The sequence below is a fragment of the Podarcis filfolensis genome, assembly GCF_964270895.1.
Source record: "Podarcis filfolensis genome assembly, chromosome: 2".
Lineage (NCBI taxonomy): Eukaryota > Metazoa > Chordata > Lepidosauria > Squamata > Lacertidae > Podarcis > Podarcis filfolensis.
The window spans coordinates 68197426-68222098 of record NC_139605.1 but is presented as its reverse complement, the minus strand read 5'-3'; the positions used below and the strand labels follow the sequence as shown (position 1 = coordinate 68222098).

Genomic DNA, 24673 nt, shown 5'->3' with positions numbered 1-24673 from the left:
TTCACACATAATTGTGGGAGCATTTCAGATATATCCTATGTATTCTTTTCTGCACTAGTTCTTTTCCTGTAAAGGAGTTGCATAAGTATCTTCCCACTTTATCTGGAAGCTTTTAGTGAAGCATAATTTCCCTCCACGTGTGTAGGTGTTCACTTTCAGGCAAATGTACCTTAGAGCCTGGATTTTTGCTAAAGTGGAGGATACCCATTTTCTTGTGTTCTTTTCTTTAATAGCACTTTCCCCCATTTCATTTTGAACATTGTTTACAGACTTTCTAGTTCTGTAAATAATGTGATGCTTTTATCTCACTGATTGCCACTAAATGTGGAGAAATAAAAGTTTTTATATTTCACTCCAGGGACACTGCATGTGAAGTATGCCGCTAACCTATGGATTATGTGGTTCTGATATCCCTTTATAATTCCACTATCACTATAAAACTTAAATAAAACTTTTCCCTTGGTGTTCTAGTAGAGTAGCAGGGCAGGATATTGGGCTTCAGGCATTGGATAAACAGGCAGATCCATATTTAAAAGATAAAAAACAAATTTATTAATATTAGATTAGATATATGGCTATGTTCCAACAGTTAGTTTACATTAAATGTGTACCGTAACTTTAAGGATGTTATATCCATAACTAAGGCTGCAGTCCAAAACCTTGGCCAGCAACGATGGCATTTGCAGCAAACAGTGTGTGGGGTGCAGAGGGGAAAAAATAGGTCTTTGCTGTAGGTAGGGACAGAGTTCTCTGAGATATTCACTGGACAGCTTAGAAGATTTCAGACAGTTTTAGTCCAGTGGCATAGCATGGGGGGCTTTGGGAGTCATGGCCCATGGCACGTATTTTTGAGGGGTTCTGATCAGGCACCCCCACAATGGGCTCCCTCATCGGAGCCTGGTCCTGGCGTACAAGGGAGCTGCAGAGACAATTTCCTCATGCAACAGCCCAATGCCACCAGCTGCAGCTCCACTCCCAAGTCAAGCCTGACCCAGGGGCAGAGAGAGGCTGCAGAGCACGAGGCACCTGGCTGTGGCAGGCCCCACCCTTCTCGAGAGTGTGCCCCATGCACCCACCTTGGGCACCGTTAGCTTACTCCCTGCCACCAGTTCAGGCTCGAGGAAGGATAGGCAATTCCCTAAGGAAGATTTGGAGCTACCTTTCATAAGCAAGGTGCACCTTTCCTCCCTAGTGCTGTCCCTAGCTATGTTAGTTAAGGTCACTTGTAAGTGGTGCAACACCCTCCTCCAGTGGATCAGAGCCCACCCCCAAGTTGGGAGCTCTGTTATTTGATCCTCAGATCTGCACTTTTTTAACCAGGATAAAATAGTGCTTAGAACTGATCCAACATTCTTGGTCAAGGTAAACTTGGTTTTTTGCAAAGGGAGGTATGTGCGCACAAATGGAGGGCACTCCATATTTTTATTTGGATAGGGTTGTGTCTGTAAGGAATTTGGATGCCTTCTTTGTATGATTTTGGGAGAAGTTCTTTAGTGAGAAGGTGACAGCAATACACACTGTCTTAGTGGCTGAGGAGGTATGTAGTTCTTGTGTATCAGTCTCTTGAAAATCTCCTTGGGCCCATTTGGGGGTAGCATTGGTTTTTATATACAAAGGTCTTGGAATGCTCTCTGGGAGCCACAGGAAAAAGGGATGTTCCAATCCGCAGGCGGGAAAAAGCCATTGCACAAAATTGCTTTTCAACTTCAATTTCTCTGTCTTATAACGAGTTTCCTTATTGGTCCAAAAATTCTGAGGTAGTAATTCTTTCCATGTGTGTTTGTTCTTCAAATAGAACAGAGATGCTTGGTTTTTTTTCTTGTGAATCTCTCTTTCAGTAGTAAATTAAATATTTAGTATTTCATATTTACTATAAATAGTCACGTCTTTTTTTTTTTTTTTAACCCAGCCACCTCACAAATGGTAATTGTTGAAATGAGGGAGCAAGGAATTATTTGTTGGAAATGTCTGGTTTGCTTGAAGAGTAATTATCTTGGTGTGTTTTCATTTTTTGAGGAAAGTTATGATATCTAATGTATATCTTGTGGATTTCACATTTTCATATGGGAATGCAGGCATTAGTCTGGGAGTTAGGAAATCATATGCAGGAATGCTTCCTTGTGGCATTCACAGCCCTACTGAAGATACTGCACCCAGCAGAATCACATTCATAAGGGAAAGCTGAATGTGGGAAAATGTAGGATTAGCAGTCTGAGACCTGCCAAAGGTGCTTATCAGTTTTATTTCCCAATCCATTAATCAGCTAAGTTAGAATGCAGTGTTCTGAATTTATTTGTGTATTCCAGTTTATACGGTTTGTGAAATTGGCTGGGAATCGTTTCTATTGTATATTGTTTTACTATTGGAGTAGCAGATTATAAATGAAAAATGATGTGGTTTTATTAAATTATGTAGTTCAGAAGGACTTCCTGATCGTTTTCTATTGTAGCTTGCCATTTTTTAAAAAACAAAAACTTGAGTTTTGTAATTCTGGCATGAGTACTTGTATTCTGGGATATACAAATATAGAAGGAATAGCTGTTGCATAACAATGCATGGCAGGAACTGGAGTTTTAGTGAGAAGATGGATGTAATCTGAGTAATAAACATTTTGTGAATTCCTTCTCAGTGATTTAACTGCATGTGGTGGATTCAATTGTTCTCTGGTGCTTTTTTCTTGTTTTTATCTGTTATTTAAAGCAAATTTAATGTTGTTTAATTGAAATAAATTACAGCTTTTATTATTTTGTTCCAGGCAACTGCTAAGTCAAAAGATAAAACTGTAGTTGTTAATAGAATTGCTAAGCATTACTCTGTGCTCGTAGCTTAGAAGTCCACAGAACTCCCAACCTGCTGTTTGAGACCTTCTAAGTTCACAGAGATTGTGATGAAGCACAGACCAGTTTTTCCCTTTAAAAATGAGTCCTACAGACAAAAGTTTCTTTTTATATACTGTACTGGTTTGAATTGTCCGGCCATGCCTTTGGATTCAGGTATTTTGTAGTATTTTAAGAGTCCAGTATAATCCTTTTGTTCTGGTTGTAACAAGAAATATGCTTTTGAAAACCAATCTTGTCAAAAGAACTGAAGTGCCTCTTTTGTTTGTTAATATTTATTTATACTGTATAACAACAACAACAAATCGATTGGCTCTCTAAGTCAAAACAAACAAAATTCAAAACATACAAACAATAAAAACTGCCATAAGATGAAATGCATCATTAAAACAGAATAATATAAGATCAGGAATGAACAGAGAATCTAGAATTAAGAATTGATGAAACTAAAGCAGTTATGTTTAGCAATATTTTAAAGGCTGCTTCAGACTGTTCAGTCTCTGTAGAGCCTCACCATATGTTTAATGCTCCACACTCAACTTGTAGCTGCTTGACTTCATGGAGACTCACTGAGAGTGGACTCTTCCCTTTCTTCTTTTACTCTGTCATTGAGATACATTGCCATTTTTTGCCACCATTTACCACACTTCCTAAGACTACCTTCCTGTGAAAGGTAGTTCAGGCACAGAAAGCTGCCTTATATAGTGAAGACAGATGCAAATAATTCATTTTCTGCAGTCTCGTTTTGACCTCCTTGCCATCCAGTGGTCCTGTTGACTCTCTTAGTTGATTTCCCAAACCTAGATCTACATGGAAATGTAGGATGTGATCTACTAAGTGCTGATTTTATGGAACTTCCTTATGGGCAATACTTGTATATCTCCTATAGTTGTCACTTATGTGAAGCCTAAGCCTTTTGAAGGGGTAAATAATAGAATATGGAGGCTTTTGTCTTTTGCTTCCTGTGGGAACAGTAAAATGTTTGCGCTATAGATACTGCAGTTTTTCTTCAAGGTCATAAAATTATAATAACTCTCAGGTATGAAACCTTTTCTGCAATCTAATAATGAAAAGCCTAAAAAAAGAGTGATTTCTTAAGATGTATGTAGCACCCCAGAGACTGGGGATAAGAAACAGATTTCCTCAAGCACAAGAAAAGGAACTTTTAAGTTGGCAGGGCATGGAGGGCAGTAGGGAAAGAAAAAATGTTTAAGCTTAACAAATACATCCTGCTTAGTGTGTCAGCATGCATGCAATATTTTTTCTTCCACATACATATGCGTGAGCATTTCTCTTGAAGTAGAAGAAAGGTTACAGCGTATGGGGAACAGAGCACAATAATGCACTGAAGCAAGAGCATGTACTAATTGAAAAAGGTTCTATTATAATAGAAAGCTTTGCTCATGTTAGTATAGTAACTTTTTGATGCCTTACCAGATTGCTCCCAATGATCATTTTTTAAAACTGCAAACACCAGACTGAGCTGTAATATTCAAACAAGAAGGCACTGATTTTTTTTGAAGGTTGAGGTTGTTCAGTAGAGCTGAGGATGCTATATCTGGGTCAATATTGTCTACACTGACTGACAGGGACCTTCAGTGGGTTCAGTTGAGGTTTTTGTCAGTTAGATGATTGTTGGAGGATTTCCAATGAAATTGATGGACTCAGGTTACTTGTCCACTGATGTCATTGGGTCTACTCAGTATGACTATCATTGAACATACTATATGTACCAGCCCTTGTTGCAACACTTTTAATGCAAACCCCTCACAAGTAGATGATAAAATCTTTTAATAACCATTAATGTATATATTACTATTTCTGATAATTTCAGAAAATATGCTTCTAGAATAAATATCCTATGATTTGATTCATTAATTCTGTACATCGTCCAATTTGAAACATATTTCTTGTTTAGTCCAGTATGATACAAAGCTTTAACAAGGCTGCCTTTTCAGTGGTAGCCCCTGAGCTATGGCACTCCCCCCCCCCAATATTATATAGGTTTTAACAGCAAGTCAAGACTCTTTGCACTGGCTTTTGGTGAGATGGGGCATTTTTACTTATCCCAGTTGTTGCTGCTTATGCGTGCTGCTGCTTTACTATATTTTACTGTGGTTTTTAAGTATTGCATTTTATATACTGCAAAAGTTTTGTAAACCTGAATTGTTCAGTAGAAGCTTGTTAATGGGAGGTTTGCAATACATAGAATCATAGAATCATAGAGTTGGAAGAGACCACAAGGGCCATCGAGTCCAACCCCCTGCCAAGCAGGAAACACCATCAGAGCACTCCTGACATATGGTTGTCAAGCCTCTGCTTAAAGACCTCCAAAGGAGACTCCACCACACTCCTTGGCAGCAAATTCCACTGTCGAACAGCTCTTACTGTCAGGAAGTTCTTCCTAATGTTTAGGTGGAATCTTCTTTCTTGTAGTTTGGATCCATTGCTCCGTGTCCACTTCTCTGGAGCAGCAGAAAACCTTTCTCCCTCCTCTATGTGACATCCTTTTATATATTTGAACATGGCTATCATATCACCCCTTAACCTCCTCTTCTCCAGGCTAAACATGCCCAGCTCCCTTAGCCGTTCCTCATAAGGCATCGTTTCCAGGCCTTTGACCATTTTGGTTGCCCTCCTCTGGACACGTTCCAGTTTGTCAGTGTCCTTCTTGAACTGTGGTGCCCAGAACTGGACACAGTACTCCAGGTGAGGTCTGACCAGAGCAGAATACAGTGGCACTATTACTTCCCTTGATCTAGATGCTATACTCCTATTGATGCAGCCCAGAATTGCATTGGCTTTTTTAGCTGCCGCGTCACACTGTTGGCTCATGTCAAGTTTGTGGTCAACCAAGACTCCTAGATCCTTTTCACATGTACTGCTCTCAAGCCAGGTGTCACCCATCTTGTATTTGTGCCTCTCATTTTTTTTGCCCAAGTGCAATACTTTACATTTCTCCCTGTTAAAATTCATCTTGTTTGTATAATTTATCTACTTGCACTTTTTGGCGTGCTTTCAAACTGCTAGGTTGGCAGGAGCTGGGACCGAGCAACGGGAGCTTACCCCGTCGAAGAATACAGCATACTGTATTGAAGTTTCTAGTGATAAATATACTCATATTTCAGTTTTATGTAACACGTTAATGTTCAATAGGCTTCTTACTGTTTTTGTATATGAGGAGGGACATTAAAACATCCCTCTTATTCAATAAAATCAGTTACCTTCCAAATTACTTCTCTAAACTCTGGCTGTTTTCCACACTGCTGCCTGGATCCCATACAAAGGAAAAATATAGAGCAGGTGGACGTTTGAGGCTCTCTGTCTTTGTCTGGTGTTAGGGATGCTGAGATGTATCCAACTGTAAGCTTCCTTTCACTGAACTTTTAAGGAGAAGCTTCTGTAATTATTTGATTTCATGATTTAGGGATTGGGAGAGAGACTAGATGAAGTTTCCTTAGAAGTAAGTTTCACAGAGTTCAGAGTAGTTTGATCCCAAGAATTGCCAGGTGGGGGGTGCTGAACTTTTTCCATTCCTGCCTGCTCTGTTCTGTAATCCTTGCCTTGGCAACAAGAGTAGTGTATGGTACAGTATAACCTGGGTACTGCCTACTTGCCTCTGTAATGCACATCCTTGCCACCCAAGCTGGTTTTCTACTTCTATCTCCTAGCCAGACGCCAACACGAGAAGAAATCTGGAAAAACAGGGTGGAGTTATCCTTCTGCAGAGATTAATTTGTGTTTGTAAAAAGGATTAAGTACACTACTGCCCCTGCATATGAGTAATCCAGAAGGCATTGAGTTTTGCTAGTATAAAATGTAGTTCTGTGTCCTGTCACCATTTCAACTTTTGGAGATCCCCACTCTGACCCGCTTATTTCAATATAAATCTCACTTCCTGTGCTTTATTACAAAGAGGTGCATTTAGTCATATTTATAAGTTTCGTACAGTTAACACATTTGAGGGCTCTGTGTTCTGTGATAGATTATTAAAAAGAGATTTGACAGTTCTAATTACGATGCTCTTGCCTCCTACTGATCATGATCATAATTCTTTATCACTATGACTCTTAGTATTAAAACTTATCATTTTGAAAGAACTGAGGCATTCTTAGAATAACTTCAGGAAACATCTGTTCTTGATGAATCACATCTGTATTTTCTGGCATTTTTTTTAAATAAAAAATTATTCTGGAGTTTAAACTGTTTCCCTGCATGGAGACTTGATCACACCCATTTTCATACTATCTGAGTATATATGTGTGTTGACTACACAACACTATTTTAAAGAAAAAAGGCCTGAATAAGAGATCTTAGTTGAACTTGAAATATTTAGGAACTAATAAGATTTTCTTAATAACTCACAAAGTTCTGTAATACGCATAATAGTCAAACAATTATGCATTCTCACTACCCTGAAATTGAAACATCAAATGATTAATTGGATATTTTCAATTAAATAAATAATGAAAATTTCAAGAAAAGGAAGGGAACCACGGCAAACAAAATATTTAAATCTTCACTGTTTAACTTAGGTCTTTGACGCTTACCTGGTTTCCTTGTGCTGTATTTCACACATTTTTGGAGGTGTGGTAAGATGCTTGCTCTCAATTTCATCATCAATAAGGAGACCAAATCTAGTTCCATGTGATTCAAGCGATCACACAGAGCAAGCTGTTGATTGTGGTATTTTGATTATTGTAGATGAAAGCCAATTTGACAAATCCATGCAAATAATTACTTGTGTTTTATGAGAAGAAAATAAACACTGTATCAGCAGGGATCATAAAGAGAAACATAATATGCCAGGAAACCTTCACACATTCAGATGTAGCTTTAAGTCTTTCACATCTCCCTCAGCTGGGGGATAACTAACAAAATTTCCTAAGGACACTGTCCAACTAGAGAATTTCCCCTTGCTCTAAGATGTTCTGCTGTGTTTAGTAGTGACCACAGTGTTTATCATACCATATAGGCAGTTATTCCAGTTCTTTGGCTCCTTGCATGCACTGGAGCTGTACTCCATAAACAGCTTGTTGTTGTTGTTGTTGTTGTTGTTGTTGTTGTCGTCGTCACAGTCGTGTCGTGTCTTGTGTGGGTGTTAGGTTCTAGCGGTGATGATGATGGGAGCAGTTAGTGCATAAAGCCAAAATTGTGTCAAAACCACTCCAAGGAACCGCTACTGTTGAACAATCTTACTTTTCGGCACAAGACTTTCCCAGAACAGTAAGCAAGGCAGAGAGCTAAAAACTGCTTTCCATTGCAGGAAAACCTGGTGTACAAAGAACTGTTAAGCTCTCTGCCCTGTGTTTGTGTGAGATCAGCTGGTTTGCCACCAAGCGCAGAAAGCTGTGACCATGCAAGTTAAATGTGCAGCAGTTGTGATCCTACTGTGTTTCCATGTATAGACCACTTGATAGCTTTAGATCTTGAAGGGGGGTACAGTAGCTACACTTGCATAATATATACCCACAATAAGAGCAATAAAAACAATGTAAAATTATTTACATTAAAAATACATGAACAATATCCATAATAACAATATCAGGAAAGTCGCAAAGCATTACAAGGCAGAAAAATGTAGACTCCCTAACCAACATAAAACACACTGTTCATGTAGCCACTCATCCAACCACACTCTCACTATCTGTTCCCACAACCACTATGATCATTCACTCCTTCATATGGTACCTCTGTCAAGCAGCCACTCATGGGCAAACCACTCACTCTCAACATAATTACAACCCCACATACCAAGGATTGCTGCCAAGCATATACATATAAGAGTGTCTTTCCATCACTGAAGAACTAATGGACTTATGCCCCACAGCATCATCAATAATCTTCTCACATCTTTCACTTGGGAGTGGCTCAGTTCTATGCCACAACAATCTCTGATGGTTGAACAAGCTGCATAATGTGATGGTGCATCAAAAACACATATTGCCCCTTTAATAGGCATGTGAAATACAATCAAAGGTACTGTTTCACAGTGCGCTGTTACTAGTATTCTTATAATTCATCCCTACTCTGTTTGATTTTGTTGCTTACTATTAATGTGTAATAATACTTTCCTTCTTTTTTCTTCTCAGCTTTGGCAAGCAGTCTGGAGGAAAACGAGGTTGCGAGTGTATTGTATTGGAGCCTTCTGAAATGATTGTGGTAAGGATAGACTTTTAAAAACCAGTGTGCATAGTCCCCCTTGAAATAGTCATGTTCGCTTTGGCTGCGGTTCTAGAGAATTCTATCACAAATCTTGCCATGGCTACCATCAATGAGTAGTGTGCTAGTGCATATTGCTGAAGCACTCCTGTCTTGCTCTGCATTTTCCGGAAACAGGAGCAACAAACCCATGAGTCTTGACTCACTCTTTGGGGTGTTCCTCTCCTGACTATGGTAATAAACCAAGGTTTGTTCTTGGCCTACTGGTGGCAGCTTGTTTGGCAGAAACAAACTAGGAGTGCTAGTTTGTTGCTGCCAGCACCAGGAAGGAGAAAGTGAAATGGGAGTAATTTAATAGTGTGCACTTAGCACAGTGCTCATTCATGGTAACCCAAGATTTATGGCTTACTGTGACGTATGAACAGAGTGACTGTTATCTTCTTAATGAATGCTTCCCTATCATTATGGATACCATGCTCAATATGTCTCAGCTAAACTGTTTGTGTGTTTGCTGCAATATGGCACTACCGGCCCACAATCCTGTTATGTTCTACAGGTATTCTGATATCTTTTCTCCTTTCTCTAAACCATGGGTAGGCAAACTAAGGCCCAGGGGCCGGATCAGGCCCAAGCGCCTTCTAAATCCAGCCCGCAGACAGTTCGGGAATCAGCATGTTTTTTCATTAGAATGTGTCCTTTTATTTAAAATGCATCTCTGGGTTATTTGTGGGGCCTGCCTGGTGTTTTTACATGAATAGAATGTATGCTTTTATTTAAAATGCGTCTCTGGGTTATTTGTGCGGCCATAGGAATTTGTTCAATTTCCCCTCCCCCCAAATACAGTCCGGCCCCCCAAAAGGTCTGTGGGACAGTGGACTGGCCCCCGGCTGAAAAAGTTTGCTGACCCCTGCGAGTCTAAACAGATAACTAATGTTCCTCTGCTTTACCTAACTTCTGATGTTATTTGATTTTATTCTGTTTTTGTTATTCATTAGTACATGTATGTCAGCCGCCCCCAAACTGATGCCCTCCAACCAGAGTCAGCATGGTCAATGGTCAGAGATGACCTCAAGGTCAAGGGTACCAGGCTGGTGGAGGCTGACACACCTAGCGCTTCATAACTTCTATTTGCTTTGGAACTTGTAAAATGTCATATATCTTTGTGTAGGCTGAGAGATGTGTGTGCACATGTATGCATGTGTACACTTAACTTGGGAGTTGAAGCAAGACATCTTGACCACTTTGAAATATTTAAAAAGATACTGAAATGGAATTCTACAGCACATTCACTGAGTGTGGGCAGGAACTTCCCATCTGCAGTACTATATAGAAAAATGGATTAAGCTGCTAAACTGTAAGAGCAGTTCAGAAATAAAATACCCTCCTTTCTCTGGATCTTAATCTCTATCTTATAAAGAGCTTTGCTTAAAAAAAAGCCTTTCATTTTTAAAAACCTAAGATATGGCTTATGAAACCTGAGCTTTTGAAGTTGTTTTAATGCTTACTGCCCAGTGCTGATGCTTTGATATATACCTATGACCTATTATTTTCTCTCTTTTTTTTGCCTCTTTTTGTGTATTGCCAGAAAGTTTAGGTTAAAGCTGGATCATGTAAGATATTACTGAAAATATCAACCGCCTTATTTTTTTCTGTGGCTGTATTGTTAGTGACATTTACATGGAATATTGCCTTTGTATGGGTCACTTTAAGCCATTGCTTCCTTGAACTCAAATCTGTTACAGCAGTCACCATATTTTTTTGGTCAGTTGTGGGGTTTTTTTGGTATTACTCTTTGATCCAGCCTTTTGATTCTTGGATGTATTTCTTGTCTGCATCTGTAACGGAGAGGAATGAGCCCATAAATTTTGATGTTGTCTCTTGGAAATGTGCTCCTTTTTGTTCTGAGAGTAATTGTGCACAGTGGGAAGATAGGATGCATTTCTTATATTGGGTTTTTATTTCTATCACTTTTTAATACCAACATATTAAAAGTCATGGTGGCTTTCCTTTGGCAACCTGGCGTTCTGATTACTCCTCACAGATGGCTTCTGCTACCGTCATACGCAAACACTTCTTTTGGGGAGCAACTTGTAGTTGCTCTGTTTGCAGCACTGAAGGATGCAAAATGCAGACTGCTATCCTCCTGACCCCCCAGCCCTCAGAAGGCAGGGAAAGTAGCACAGAAGGTTACCCTAACTGTTGTGCTCAGGGAACAGTATTAATGTCTTGGTTTAATTGATTGTATTGCAAGCCACTCTGAGAGCCTTTTTTGGCTGAAGTGTGGGGTACAAATGCACTAAATAAATAAAATATTTCTTTTGCTCTCTGTATGCATTCTGGCCTTAAAAGTAAGAGGAATGGGAAGTAATACTGGGTGACACATTGGGCTCACTACTGTCCTATCAGACTGAATGCATGGCTCTTTCAGACTTTGATTCAAGCAGGGTGGGGTTGGAGAGGGGAACTATTTTCTCTCAAGGACTGCATTTACGCTGGGTGGCAGGGTTCCATGCCAGTGGTGGGCAGGGCCCAAGCCAAGTTGTTTTCTTTTCTCCCTGCCACCTCTCCCCTCCTTTTTTTTTTTTTACTTGCTTGTCACCTGCATGAAATTAGACCTAGCGCCACAGGTTGCCTACCCTTGGCTTAGACAATGGAGCTTTGCCATCTAGGCTTACAACTTTGCATAGCACATTTTGTCACCTGGATGCCTATTGAGGCAACTAGTGCAATTGAATACATTTATCCTTGAATTTGGTTGCCATTGTTAATGGCCCATTTTTAGAATTGTTGCGGCTACTGCTATGTCCTTTGCTGTCTTTGTTTTTAGAAATGTTATACTGTTACTTTATTCTGCTGTATGATTTCAGCTTTCTTGTATGGAATGTTTTATTGGTTAGTTTTTGTTAAATTTGGAAGTTACTCTGCCTAAGAAGCATTGGAAATCTACAGTGCCCAAGAAGCATTGTAGTATAGAAAGCAAGAGAAATTGTCAACAAAAGCTGTTTGTTATAGAGATTTCTCAGTTCCTTTGACTGTATTTTTCAACTGCATAGTACTGGCAATATCTGAAGGAAGCAGGTGGGTGTAGTTACTATAGTTCCTGCTAGCAGTTCATTGTATTTGCCTTTCTGGTAACAAACATACTTAACCTTTTGCTTTCATAGTATTCAGCCTGTGTTGCGTATAAAAAAAACCTTGTTTCAACTAGAAAACTGCTTTGCATAGGTCCATAATTTCCTAAAAAAACTATGATATATTTCCACTTGTGAACAGAATAATAGTGCTTGATTGTGAAGGTACTGAGAGTCCACAGTTCTCACTAAAAAAACCTATGAGCTTAAGATATTTTTAGTCTTTCCAAGGGTTTGGGCTACATGGCAATGACATTTCCTATTCAGATAGTAAAGTACTAGAAGTGGTTTTGGGGATTCCAGATTTGGTGAACTACAGAGTGAGCTTGGAGAAAATGTTTTGATATATTGGTGGCTGCCAAGCTTTTTGGCTGTCAGGGACATAGGCAAATCAGAGACGCTGTCTTGGGCATCCCCACCCCCAAATAACCTACCATACACCACAGCCTATTATTTTAGCTACAATAGAATTCTTCTCTCAATACTATTTTCAGCAGGGGATTAAGAACCTGCAGGTGCCAGGGAAGGCCTCTGTGGCACCTCTACTATATACAAATAATGAACTCATTTCACAAGTGCAAGTCTGTGCCTTATATCGCATCATAAGCACAAAAAAGGGACATACCAGCAGACTTGAAGAATAATAGACTTGAAAAAGTGTGTGTGTGTTGTAATGTGTATTGTGTATGATCCATGAAGTGTAGTAACCTGCACTTTGTAATCTCTTACATGCTTTTTAAAAAACTTTGTACTTGGTTGTCACTACCAGAACAGCTTCTGGCATGAGATAATGACATCATCATACTGCGCAAAATCACAGCTAAAGTATTTGTAAATATGAAGACAGTTAAGTGCCTTTGCTTGCTGGGTGCACAAATGGCTGAAAATGATAAGAATCAGAAGAAAACAAATAAGAATCATGCCAGTGACTAGGAATGAATATAATTTTTATAATCATTTTCTACATTCCATGTAGAAATATTCTCATAATTACATAAACACATCTAAAACAACAATAATTTTATTATTTATACCCCACCCATCTGGCTGGGTTTCCCTAGCCACTCTGGGTGGCTACATTTCTTCAGATATATTGTTCCTCAAATAACTATTATAAATATTTTTTGGTACAGCCTACCAAAGGTCCATTGATTTCAGTGAGAGAAATTTAAGTAGCTGCTTTAATCTCCTTTGAAATCCATTGGAATTTAATGTGCACAACCTTGATAGGCTTCCACCCTCTCTGATTGATCTAATTCTTACAAATATTGATACCTGTATGAGTTGTGTGTTTTTCAGTGCAGTGGATCACTTGCGTTGGTAGACGAGGATAGTAAGACCTTTTTCCAGTTTGAAAATGAACCTTCTATAAGTGTTTTAAGTGCAAATGTTCCTCGCTAATTTCTCAGTTCTTTTTACATGCCAGCCAATTGTAGTGATAAACCAATTCCTTCCCTTGGTACACACTTACGTGTAATATACAGTTGAAATCCTGAATAGACACTGTTGCCACTTGTTTCTTGTATATATGTGTCTGTCTGTGTTGTTTCCTGCTGAGATTTCAAAAGGAAATGTGAAGATAGGACTTGCTTTTTATAGAATAAATGATCATGAAGGGCAGTAAGCTTTCAGCCTGAACTACTGTAATATGGTTCAAAATGTCGTTTCAAAAAGTTAGCCTTGTCACATTATAGCTGCAGCTAAGGTTTTAACAATCTGATCTATGGCGCATCAGGACTTTTTTTAAAAAAGAGTTTTGCTGCATGTTTTTGAGGTATTGGAACATTGGTGAGTGGAAGAGAGCAAATTGTGTATGTTGAGGTTGTAGTTTAATATGTAACTATCAAACTGACAACTTTTACCCTGTGACTATGCAACTGTTTTAATTTTAAACAGTCTGAGTTCAATGAATAGTTTTTTTATTGCTGGTAAGGTAGTCTTGCTTAGTTTAGGGGGGGAAAAAAGCTCTTTCCGGGAAGGAAATTGTGGCCTTCCAACTCATTGTAATAACACTGTTGAAGACGTGTAGCTCTAGTTTCAGGATCTTGCAATAGGCTGCCTTCAGATAAACTTCCCCAGACGTTACTAGCTCACGTAGAGCTTTTTCTCATGAGTTTTTTAAGATTACACAGACTTTCAATGATATGGAAGAATTGGATGTTTAATCAGGATCCTGAACATGTGTTCCAGGTGGATAACTCGAAAGAGAATGAAGACAACATCCTGCAAAGGGAAGTGCCCCTCCGACAATCTCGACGAAGGTTTAGGAAGATTAACCAGAGGGGAGAACGTCAGACCATCACAGATAACGTGGACGTTAGCAGCTATCTTTCGGTGAGTGTACTTATTTCCATGTTCCAACCTGTTTGGCTGAGGCTTGCTCTTTCTGTGGGAAATATTGATGAAGTCAGAGATGAAGAAGTGGATAAAATTTACAAAGGTGATTTTGTTGGACTTAGAGTTGCAGATGGCTATTTGGGAGTTGACTGTAATGCAGTTGTAGCCTTTTAAGGATTGTGTTAATGTACTATCCGTTGGTGAAGACTACTCCAGACCACATCACTCTGTGGTCGCATTTGGTAAGTTTAGACTGAGACCGATCAACTGGAGTTGTGTTCAGATGCATTTTTTGGTAGCCCAGCTGCTACCAAAACTCCAGATATTTAGTATGATTAATTATTTGTTGGACTCTATTATGCATCATCTCAGTTTTTTCGAGGTTTTTGGCAATCTCCATTACAGAAGGTTTAGGGCTGCTAACCAAAGCACACACATGCACAAACTTTGATTTAAAGTATAATTTGATTAGGTTCTCATCCACTTTTTGTCAGCCTAACTCTGAATACCAAAAGATTGATCACAGACAGCTGTTCAGAAAGTTTAAGCTTCAATTTTGGATTTATTTATTTTTTAAAAGAAGATATGGACATATTTGCATCCTCTTCCCTATTTTGTTCAGGCTGTAAATGAAGGGGATCTGTAGGAAACAAGCCTCAGGCTGCTGCTTGGTGTGCCTATAGGGTAGAATCAGCCCAAATCAGGAAGAGCTGTCTTGTGCGAGTGGATGCCTCCCTTGGGGATTCCTTGCCTCACACTGTAGCCTCACTGTTACAGAGCAATCCTAAACTCTGGACAGTGTTTTGGGGCTGAGTACAGGACAGAGAAGGGAGAGAACAATATTGGTTGATACCATTTGCTTGAAACCGCAGGAGGGGAGAGCTCTCCTGACCAAGGGACCTGCTTGCAAGCTTACCACAGGCATTTAGTTGGCCACTGTGAGAACAGGATGCTGGATTTAGATGGTCCATTTGCCTGATCCAGCAGGCTCTTCTTATATCCATGTGCTGTGTTCTGCTCAGACAACCATGGGAAAAAAGCATGCTCACACACATTAATTGATCCCACTTTTAGGCAGAGTTTTATCTTTGTTACAGTTGTGATAACGGTAAGATCAAAAATGTTCTCTGAGTGCAATCCTATTCTTTCTGGGAGTAAGTTCCATGGAACTCTTTTGAGTAGACATATAGAGATTTACTCCATACTTGCATGCTGACATAAAATTATTTGATATCAGTGGTAAAAATTATTACAATAAGTAATTGTAATTATTAAAGTAAGTAACTCAGATGGTAACATAATAAATTGTGACTGGTAGGGAGAATTTGTTGCTTGTTTTGAGAGTTCTAGGGCAAGACTTTTTTGTTTAAAATGTATAATCCTTGAAAAAGATTGGTGTAGTGAATACAGTACTGTGGTAATTTTAAATGAATTGAAGTGCATATTTCAGGCATATTTTCACTGAAAAAGGAAAAAAAAAGGTTTTCATATTTGCCTTTAATATAAAATATATAGTAATTAACTTCAGAATATTGGCCGTATGCTCTTGTAAAAGAGTTACTGTAAAAGCAGGAAAAGATGATAATTGTGATACTAATTAGGAATTGTCTGTGATACTTGGATTATTTTTGATAGTGAATGTATGAATATCCTTAAATACATCCTTCAATCAGATTGACATGTTCTTGCACTTTGGATGTATTTAATGTTTACAGGCTGTGTATTCACTTTCCCAATATGTAAAGTAATAGCTGTTTTAGATCTTTTCCCTCTTTTATTTATCAGTCAGTTTTGTATTGTATCTTTCTATCAAGGGGCACAGGATAATTTACCTGTTTGTTTAAAAAAATGTCAGCATAAGAAGTCAGTGAAGCATAAGGCTATGGGAATTTGAACTTTGGATTAATGTAATCAAGGCAGAAAGATGAGATTTCCCTTTTTGCAGTAATTGAGGGAATCTTGCAGTTTTGGTCAAGTTGAGGCTCTTCTGTATATTCCACCTGAGACTATTCCATTTTATGTTGGGCAGTTCTTTAGCCCAGTGGTGATGGGGAAGGATTTCCCCTTCCCGGTAAATAGCTCCCCACTGTTGCAGACATCTGAGAGAACAACCAGCAGATGATTCTTTTCCTGTTACTAAGGAACTAACTCTAGTTTCGTGTGGGATGCATTTATCCAGGATGTGAATTTTTCTTTTATTAATTTAAAATTGATTTAGCAAGGACTTGTGATTGGAAAATGCTAATCATTCCATAACAAGGACTTATCTGGTTTCAGTTCCCATATTAAATACATTGCAAATTGTCCTGCTGGGAAGCCAGCAAGATGTCCTTTATGCTCAAGTGCTGTTTAGACCAGTAGCTTTTATATACCAGAATTTCAATTTCTCGTAAGTTTACTTTCATCTTTTTAATGCATTCATCTCCTATTAAATTGATACATTATTGTGAGCTTCATCCAACCCTAACAAAAGATACCCAAGAATAGGATAGGGAATCTCAGACTCAGGGGTCTAATGGCTGGCCCTCAAGCACCAGTCACTGCAATTTTTAGTCTTACATCTCCCATTGACCCAACTCCTCAAATGGTTTGACTTGGCTGGAATGGTACTGTGAAAAAGCCTCTTACTTGCCTAGATGGTTTCTCTTGCTGAAAGGCAGCCTACAATTCAAAACATATTTTGCCTCTGGTTGCACCCACTAGTTGAAAGGTTCCCCATGAGGGAATGCAGACCCAATGAAAAAGGAAAAAAAAAAAAAGGTTTTCCCCACTCCTACTGTGAACCATACCTTCAAGTAGTTTATGATATCTTGAAATACTGTAGTAATTCAGTAACTGCTCTCTGATTTTCCCATCCCTGAAGTTTCGGACAGTTTGTTTCAATCTGCCTAGAATGTCTTGCTCTCAGTTTAACCGCTTGAAAAGAGCTGGTATCTCACTTCTCATCTGTGTGAGATGAAGACTTGGGTAAAGCAAAATAGCTCTTTGTCTCCTTTTTTGAAAAAACAACGTTTGCTAGCTCTCCAAAGTCCCTTTCATCCATCTTACTCTTTGTTATCTGATGTTCTTTGCTCATGAATGTACCTGGGCTCAAACATGTAATCAGAAAGGACTTCAGTGGATACTGGTTAGTTCAGCAGTCAATCTTCTGTTCTTGTTTTGTTTTTTGGTAGGGGAGCTAAGCAAATATGTCTGACAGCTGTTTGGTCTCTTATTTTGTGGTTTGTATTAATGCTTCAGTCAGATGATTGTTAACCTTGTTAGCAGAAAGAAGCTGTGACTGTGGTGAATTAATTTCCTGAACAGTCTAGATACAGTAGTAAGCTACTTCTGTATGCCATCTATGAACATGTAATTTACTGCTTCATTTGCTACCTTGGTACTTGCAGGAAAAAGATGTTTGTCTGGAGCTTATACAGAGAATTGCAATGTATTGTACAGGAATGCTGCAAAATTCTGTGATGGGTTTTTTTTTTGGTGGGGGAATTCCTTGAACTTTAGTCAGGCTCATTTAGCAAGATGTGTGGAAGACTGATAGTCATATCTGTCATAGAGTGCTGTTAAGCGATGTTGTCAACTGTTACAGGAAGCTGCTTCTCTGGCTGAATGCCTGGTTAGTAACTCAAAGGGAGCATAACAGGCTTAAGATGGCATCCAAAAGAACAGCATGAAGAACCAGGCAAACTAAACTCCCTGGTGAGGTGACAAGGAATTGTCTCTTCTGATTTCTTGTTCTAGTTTTATATCTAAAGGAAGCAAGCATCATCAAATTATTTTGATGCAGCTTTGATTTATTATGACCTAAGGCTTTCATTTCTGTCTCTAAAGTATCATAGTGCACACCTTTTCCTCTTAGAAACTAACATGATATTTTCAATTTTAAAATGTGGCTAATGTTACTCAATGTATATTCTTAATTTAGTGGGCCACTTGGCATGAAATGCTAAGCTAGACTATAGCTTAGCATGATCAAACACATGTGGGTTTCTGGAGAGAAGATTGTTGTGTTGCTGCTGCTGTGCTCCTTATTGTTTAGCTCAGTGTTGTCTCTGAACACAGCCTTGTGATTTGTCTTCCCCGGCTCTTGGTTTCAGCTCATAGAATGAGACAAACCATGATCTGAGCTCTGACTAACACTAAGTCAAACCATGGCTTAGCCCAGGTAGTGTAATGGCAACAGTACTAAGGGAGTTATGCAGTGGCTGAAATTTTAAATGATTGTTCTGTTGTATATAGTGAACAAAACACTGAACTTTGGGGTATTATGCATATATTTATTGGCTTATCTAAAAATTTGAAAAATATAGCAACTAAGTTGCTCCCAGGAAGAATGTCAGTATATTACACTTTGTACTGTTCTAACCAGTGCAGTTGAACTTTTAATGGTAATTTAGAAAATGTAGGAATGTAGAAAATGGCCCAGTTCTCATGAATATATGGGTTCCTGAAGAGACTATCTCTGTGTTGTCAATGCTAGTTGGGCTTCGTAGAGCATTACTAGTGATGCTGTAATAAATATATTAAATAATTAAAATGTCCTGTGAGACTCTGGATGTGCTTCCTTCCAGTCAGCCTCCTACAAGGGCATCTGATTCTACTGTGTCTTTTCATTTAGGAGTGACTGATCTCCCATGACAGAGAAGTGTCAGAATTCTGTGGCCTCAGAGAAGGTCATCTGCTGCATCTGGGCATAAGTGTTAGAGTGAAATGCTTCTTAATTTTTAATTTAGGAAAAGTATGCGGCTTGGTTATTGGAGACATTGTAAGAGAATGTTAGAATAGGGAAATTATGGCCCGTCTTTTAAAAAAGTATTAAACAGATACTGCTGAAGCCCGTCCATTCTATTAAGTGGCTGTGTCTAGTTTTTGCCATCTCTTTTGTTGTTTAGTCTCTACACACTGCTTACATTACTTGTGGAGAAAGGAAGATGGAAGGACCAGTCCATGATTGCCTGCTCCTGAAATGTGATCAATAGTTGCAAATCATTCAACTTCTTAAGAGCAAGCATGCCAGGACTGCATATTGAGTGCAGAGTACTGCTTCTATAACTAATTGGAACAAAAGATTTATTTGATTCCGGCCAAAGTATGTATCACAATTGGAATGCAGCCAGAATTCTTGGTTTAATGTTCATCCATTCTCAGCACAGAAAGAGTTAGCAATATACTTGCTTTTAAAAATATCTTCTTTGGTGATTGTCTTCACAAGCATCTTAATGCTTATAGCCATTTTGCTACCGATTTTGAAAATATTTGTATTAGAAGTTTATATTGTTAACTCTTGACTTTGGGAACACTGTGGCATTCAGTTGCTTTGTAACCCTTATTCAAATGCAGTTGGATCCAAGGTTCCATGAGCATGAGCGGAATATATTGCTATCTGTATATGGTATATGCAAATTTCCCGTTTGGCTGCATTTTTAGCACTTAAAATTTCAGAAGGCAAGTGCAGTTTATAGGAAGAAATGCTCATTTATTGTATGACCATTTTGTGCATCCAGCTGCTCCTGGAAACCAGCAGGTTTGTAGCTCTCATAAGTGTTGAGATGAGCCTATAAGAATGGAGTCAATGGAAATTGTGGCTGGACAGGTAAAGATGCAGGTACTGGCTGATGGATGTCAGCATCATGGCTTTGATTGTATGAGACCCCTGATTAAGAGCCTTGATGTAAGAATCTGCTCTCTCACTGGATCCAGGAGCAAGGCTGAACAACTGAAAAAGTGATTCCTATGAAAAAGTGATTGACTATACAAAAGCCTTTGACTGTGTCGACCACAGCAAACTATGGCAAGTTCTTAAAGAAATGGGAGTGCCTGATCACCTCATCTGTCTCCTGAGAAATCTCTATGTGGGACAAGAAGCTACAGTTAGAACTGGATATGGAACAACTGATTGGTTCAAAATTGGGAAAGGAGTACGGCAAGGCTGTATATTGTCTCCCTGCTTATTTAACTTATATGCAGAATTCATCATGCGAAAGGCTGGGCTGGATGAATCCCAAGCCGGAATTAAGATCGGCGGAAGAAATATCAACAACCTCAGATATGCAGATGACACAACCTTGATGGCAGAAAGTGAGGAGGAATTAAAGAACCTTTTAATGAGGGTGAAAGAGGAGAGCGCAAAATATGGTCTGAAGCTCAACATCAAAAAAACGAAGATCATGGCCACTGGGCCCATCACCTCCTGGCAAATAGAAGGGGAAGAAATGGAGGCAGTGAGAGATTTTACTTTCTTGGGCTCCATGATCACTGCAGATGGTGACAGCAGTCACGAAATTAAAAGATGCCTGCTCCTTGGGAGAAAGGTGATGGCAAACCTAGACAGCATCTTAAAAAGCAGAGACATCACCTTGCCAACAAAGGTCCGTATAGTTAAAGCCATGGTTTTCCCAGTAGTGATGTATGGAAGTGAGAGCTGGACCATCAAGAAGGCTGATCGCCAAAGAATTGATGCTTTTGAATTATGGTGCTGGAGGAGACTCTTGAGAGTCCCATGGACTGCAAGAAGATCAAACGTATCCATTCTTAAGGAAATCAGCCCTGAGTGCTCACTGGAAGGACAGATCCTGAAGCTGAGGCTCCAATACTTTGGCCACCTCATGAGAAGAGAAGACTCCCTGGAAAAGACCCTGATGTTGGGAAAGATGGAGGGCACTCCATCTCCCTGGAACCTGGAACCTCCCTTAACCTGTGTGTAACAGGTTAAGGTCTTCCATATTGATGCTTTACATACTCCTGGTGTTCAGGGAAGCCAGTATTTCATAGGGACCTGTGTTTGGTGGAAGTTTTAAGTCCAGTCTCTAATTTTGTGCTGCTCCAATATGTATGCAGAAGTTAGCATTAGCAAAAAAATGGGGTGCAATAAATGTGGAAGCCTATGTTTTTGCAGAGTTCTGTTTGTGTGCTTGCCTGGACACCTGCATCATCAGAGTAGCTATGCTTTGATGGATTGCACTTGGTCATACTAGTCTAGCTGCTCCAGCATCCTTACAGAATTTCTTAATATAGGTGTACAATCCTTTTAAGAAAAATGATTTGTGTTTCCCTAGCAGTAGTGCTTGGGGAATTACGTTTGCTATGTGATTTGAGAAAACCTATTCCTCCTAATAGCAGCAGTTGTAACAACCATGTTTGAAGAGAACTGTTTATGCAGGCACATGAAGTTTGTGTATGCCAGTCTAGTCAGTGTGACTGCCTAAGGATGCACCAAAAGGCATTGGCCGATCTATATGTAACCTCTATCATGTAGAGACTGCTTGAATTAACTTCTCCATATGTCTGCTTCCCATCATCAGTATAACATAGTATGGCTGATTATGTCAGTTTTCCATATCACATGGACAGGTAGCTGCCGAAATGGAAAGCAGTACAATAGAAACTCTACACTTGAAGGTAGTAGCATGGTGAAGACATCACAAGGAGGCAGTTTGAAATGATTGCCTGTGCACTACAAAATAATGTGTATGTCTGCCTATAGATTCACTTGTGGTTTGTTTCCTAAGCCAAACATTTGAGACAGCATCTCTGATTTTGTGAAAGAGATAGAGCTTTGGATTGAGAAAATGTGATTTGGGTCTATGCTATCAGTCACCCCTCTACCAATTCCCTAAATAATAACTGATTCCCTTTATGCAGTGCACACGCCATGCCTAATAGTTCTCTTGCTTGTGTTGCATTCTGTTGAGGCAGTCCTTCCACACTGAGATTTAATATTTTAACATTAATTAACAGATTGATTGTAATCGTCAATGAAACTCTAAATACAAATATGTGTGTTGTCTTTGCAGAGTTACACAGGGATGGACTTTTCGTGTTGATCATGTATACACATGGGTACAGTTAACATTTGAAATAGACATGAAACAGCAATTAAGCCATTCATATAAATTTCATATTAGTTTTATTAAAAATATAAATGTCAAAGCTCTAAATGGGAGATGACCTTTTCATGTATATCACATTATCTTAGAGAAGAAAAGCAGCTACAAAGCCTATAGGGAAATTGAATCTGTGGTGCCTTTTTATTGTTCCCTCTGTATCGCTGATTCTAATTTTAGAAGCTTACATCATTTTAGTTCTAGTGACAGCCTCTCTCTTACATTCTCTCCCCCTCCCCTCCCCTCTCCTCTGCTCTCCCCCCTCCCTCCTAGGATGGCTTACATTTTCATACGGCTGTTGAATCTTTCTGTGCCTTTTGATAGGATTTTAGCTGCAATGAAAACTATTGTACACTTGCTGTTTAATGTCAGAGCATAATGTCACTATGGAAGAGGAAATGAGGGGAGTTCATAGGGGCTGTTTTTAATGTCTCACCTGTGCAAAGACTGAAGAATAAAATCATCTTTAAAATTCAAAGTATAGATCTAACCTTGCTTGAAAATATTTATGGAAGATATTTAAGTGCAGTGTGTGTGTGTGTGTGTGTGTGTGTGTGATCTGCCAGCAGTATGAAGTCACTCAAGGCTTGCCAGTGCAGCATGAAGATTCTCTCAGATTCCTTTCCATCTGCCAATATTCATTTCCATCATTGGTCCTTTCTGTTTTGGAATACATTTCAAACACTTTTGTATGTAACTTTAAACTCTTGAAACTCTTCTGTTGAAACACTAAAATGTTAGGCGGACCCATTGCTATTCATTCATATCTCTCCCTCCCTCTTTCTCCATGTATAATACAGTGGTGCCTCGCAAGACGAAATTAATTCGTTCCGCAAGTTTTTTCTTCTTGCGAGTTTTTCGTCTTGCGAAGCACGGTTTCCCATAGGAATGCATTGAAAATCAATTAATGCGTTCCTATGGAGACCGCTTGCCAGGCTGCCGGTGCGGAGAAGGGCTTTTCTCCTCACCGCAAGCCTTCAGGACAGGTACGGGAACAGAGGGGAAGGCGCGCAGCGCTTCTCCTCTGTTCCCGGGGCTTGCGGTGGGAGGAGGGTTTTTCCTCCCCACCGCCAACATTCAGAACAGCATTCTGAATGTTGGCGGTGGGAAGGAAAACCCTCCTCCCACCGCAAGTCTTCAGGACAGCCATCCGAAGGCTGGCGCGGGGAGAAGGTCTCTCTGCCCCACCGCCAGCCTTCGGAGGAGCCTTCCGAAGGCTGGCGGCGGGAGGAGGTCTCTCCGCCCCACCGCCAGCCTTCGGAGCAGCCTTCCGAAGGCTGGCGGCGGGAGGAGGTCTCTCCGCCCCACCGCCAGCCTTCGGAGGAGGTCCGAGGACAGTGGGGAAGACGCGCTGCGCTTCCCCGCTGTCCTGGAGATTTCCCTATGGGCTTTCGTCTTGCGAAGGAAGCCCATAGGGAAATTCGTTTTGCGAAGCGCCTCCAAAACGGAAAACCCTTTCGTCTAGCGGGTTTTTCGTCTTGCGAGGCGTTCGTCTTGCAGGGCACCACTGTATGTATTAAAATACTGCTGATTAACATTGCCTTTTGCTGCCAATTACCAAGGTATTTTCAAGTTATCAACTCCTGAGTACAGTGGGTTACCGAAGTCGCGCTACTACTTTACACTGCATTGGAAGTAACCTGCTAGCTACTGTACTGGCATTTCCCCTATCACTTGCTTTTTCATGTAGTAGTGCACTGGGGAATTAATTCAAACATTCATCTTCAGGGCACAAATAATGAATTAGGAGAGTTGACATTTTTTGGACATCTGGAATGAAAAGTAGCTGCTTGGCTAGAAGTCCTGTGATGGGCATACATTCTCTTGATGGTGGGTTTGCATAATTATTGATTAAAGTATATCTTCTAAAAAAAGAACAGGCCTCTAGTCCTGTTGAAAAAATGTCCAATAATAAACCTCCAAACAGTATTCAGATTACAAAAATACAGTGTTCTTTCCATCATATTCACATCACCCTGCTGGTTTTCTCTCCTACTTCAGTATGTAGATGGATTATTTTAAAGTGTTTAATAAAAGAAAAAAGTCACTTTATTTCATTTATAGCCTTTTTTAAAAAAATGAAATAAATAATTTACAGACAAATACATATTTAATATAGCCTTAGCTCTGATTGCATTCATTTTAAAATCCTACTTGGTTATTTTCCTCTGTTGCAGATAATGAATTTTGATCATTTGACATTTGTCTTCAACAGATAATTTATTAAGGAATTTATGTAAGAGTGGCATAAAGACACTTTGCTTTTTAAAAGGGTGCCAGCGTAGAATTAGGTCAGTTTTTCACCCTGCACATAGCTGTTAGGCTG

The 24673-nt window shown here is 39.5% G+C and overlaps 1 protein-coding gene across 9 annotated transcripts in view; it reads left to right on the top strand.

The window, feature by feature from the left end:
* RAPGEF6 (Rap guanine nucleotide exchange factor 6) overlaps positions 1 to 24673 on the top strand; it is a gene marked incomplete at its 3' end in the record, with an annotated part of 140258 nt that overhangs the window by 30958 nt on the left and 84627 nt on the right. For 8 of the 9 annotated variants that reach the window (XM_083600072.1, XM_083600071.1, XM_083600066.1 and 5 more), the window contains exons 5-6: positions 8930 to 8999; positions 14321 to 14464. In XM_083600072.1, coding sequence (XP_083456198.1) covers positions 8930 to 8999; positions 14321 to 14464 — 214 coding nt within the window. Of the gene's footprint in view, positions 1 to 8672; positions 8817 to 8929; positions 9000 to 14320; positions 14465 to 24673 lie in introns of those variants that run through there. The other variant, XM_083600074.1, reaches the window with a different exon arrangement.